Source organism: Macrobrachium nipponense, chromosome 39 (assembly GCF_015104395.2).
Source record: "Macrobrachium nipponense isolate FS-2020 chromosome 39, ASM1510439v2, whole genome shotgun sequence".
Lineage (NCBI taxonomy): Eukaryota > Metazoa > Arthropoda > Malacostraca > Decapoda > Palaemonidae > Macrobrachium > Macrobrachium nipponense.
In genome coordinates this window covers 11,173,772-11,176,271 of record NC_061099.1, presented here as the reverse complement: position 1 = coordinate 11,176,271, position 2,500 = coordinate 11,173,772, and the positions used below count along the sequence as shown (strand labels likewise).

Genomic DNA, 2,500 nt, shown 5'->3' with positions numbered 1-2,500 from the left:
TCTCCCGTGGGTTTAATTTCCATCAACTTTAGATTGGATGGCGCCCATGTCCTCGTACGGTAGACTGTGAAAGAACATATGTTATTCATCCAACTGTAGGCACCATCAGCCAGTCAGTATGTGAGGAAAATGAAGTGAATACGATGGAAATGAATGCAGATGAAAGTTAGGTAAATTCCTTAGCTCTTAAAGACTAAGTTTTGATATCCAAGTAAAACAAAGTATTCAAAATTCACAAGTCTATGAAGTTGATGCCACAGATGCTACAAAAAGAAGCTTGACCACATCCTGACATTAATTAATGAAGCATAGTTACCAGCTTTATTAACAACAGAATATCACTGTAAGGGACAATAAAGAAACTCGCAGCTTATTGTTTACTTGCACTGCACTTGAAAAAATACGGTTTTGATTGACAATTAATAATAATTCATAAATTAGAGTAACTAACAAAATGATACAACAGCTGATAGCGAGCACAATCTGCTCGGCTTTATAGCCCAATTATATAAGTCAATCGACAATGTGAAAAACAAAAGAACCGGAATTGTAAATCATCAAACCTTAATCACCTGTTTCAATACTTATATTAATGTAATGGAATTTGCGTTACCAACACCTTTGGCAAATATTAGAAGCAAATCAAAAGGGACAAATTAATCACCCTATTTTTGAAATATGATGCTGAACATAAAATGGCAGTTTACTTCCTTAATCAAATAAAGAATGAAAAAAATAACCCTTTGTCCTTCATTTTGGTATGATACTTATTTAATGTTACATGTTCCTGGCAATAGTTACATAATTTTTTCAGTATATTCATGTAATCAAAGTGATAGTGCCCCTGATATTCATAATCTAGTATGTTCACTACTTCTGTCAGTACTATTAACAGCTTTTGTTGGATGCAAACTACCAAACTAGTGTCAGATTTGATTTAGGCTATATATAAAACAATAACTTAATGTTCTTAAAAGAATAGTATGCAAATTAAGATAGTGTAAATGTTGAAAAATATTTGGCTGCTATTCCTGAAATCAACCTCTAAGCTTCAAAAATTGTGTGACCACATCGAATATACAGTAGTTTGTTCCTGTCAGTTATTTTCTTTATATTCATAACCCATGATCAGTAATGAATGAGATTAAACTCATTGTTTTTTTAATACCACTCTTAAGTAATTCTTCTGGTCATGGAATTGGTCAATCTTCTTTGACCCCTGAGTATTTGATGAATAACTCTGAATGTAGATCAACTTGTTTTATTCCTCTGTAAAGTTTCAACAAACAACAAATTTCTAATATCGTAAGAAACATTTTCCAGAATCATCATTATTTTAATTTTATGCATTCCATAACTTTTTTGGAGTTGCATCTACAAGTATCATTACGAACAAACCCTCTGGTCACTATCCAGTCGCAATAATTACTACATAGATATCTGAGGTTACATGTTTATATCTGTACTATATAAACAGAGCTGGAGTCAGTTTCCTATTTTTCCCTGTTTTTTTGAAGAGTGAAAAACTCTTGTAGTTTATATCAGTTACTTCATTCCTCCAAATTTATTTGGTGGCAACTTTTAATGCTTTGGTGTAAGTTCGTTTATAGTCTCAGTTGCTCTTGCTCATCTTGTTTAAAGTTCTGTCATTTCTGAGATTGGAGTGAGGCCTAATAATGACTATGACTAAAAGACAAAATTATATGCAACCCTATTAACAATGGCAGTCGAAACTTGATCGTGGTCACATCAAACATCTCACTGTTTGAAGATGGTGTAACCCTCCTCGCAGTGGGAATTTATTTTGGTATCTTTGGGGAAGGAGGAGGTGAAGAGGTGTTATCTGGTGCATGTTCACATAATTAGTTCCTTGACTAAAAGGCCATGAGGAGTCTTGTATGTAGTTGTCTGCTAGTGCTGAGGACTGTGGAGACGTAGACAGTTTTTGTCTTAGGGAACTGTGGGGCTCAATATAAATATCGCCAAGGCTCTTGGTTGATGGCAGCTTTATCTTGATGTAAAGGGATTCCTCTGTGTGGGCAAGACTGTCGAGCGGGATTCGAGTTTTTACTTTGAGCTTCCTCCTCAAAAGTGAACCTATGAAAATGAGAATAAATTTTGTTTTGGTAACTTTAATTTTTAAACATGTTCAAACATACTGTCAGGAATAGCTATATATATAATATATATATATATATATATATATATATATATATATATATATATATATATATATGTATATATATATATATATATATATATATATATATATATATATATATATGTATATATATATATATATATATATATATATATATATATATATATACTTCTTATCTAACAGATACATCTTAACCCAATTCGTTTTACCTATATCATCAACTAAGTTTATATTAATCCTAATTCTTACCTTTACACCATCAGTTTACTCTCCATCTACTCTGTACTGACATATTATCTGCCAAAACTCTTTTCCTACCTTAATTCTGATAATTTTTAG

At 31.8% G+C, this 2,500-nt stretch overlaps 3 protein-coding genes across 4 annotated transcripts in view; 1 reads left to right on the top strand and 2 right to left on the bottom strand.

The window, feature by feature from the left end:
* LOC135210112 (vascular endothelial growth factor receptor kdr-like) overlaps positions 1-2,500 on the bottom strand; it is a 306,237-nt gene that overhangs the window by 33,118 nt on the left and 270,619 nt on the right. The window lies entirely within an intron of this gene.
* Positions 1-2,500, top strand: part of LOC135210114 (uncharacterized) — a 163,910-nt gene that overhangs the window by 140,214 nt on the left and 21,196 nt on the right. The gene's annotated exons all lie outside the window — the stretch shown is intronic.
* On the bottom strand, positions 1,968-2,097 carry LOC135210104 (uncharacterized; the record flags this gene model as incomplete). Its single annotated transcript, XM_064242910.1, is given in 1 exon segment — positions 1,968-2,097. A coding segment is annotated over 1 exon segment (130 nt), but the record flags the coding sequence as incomplete, so codon positions are not given.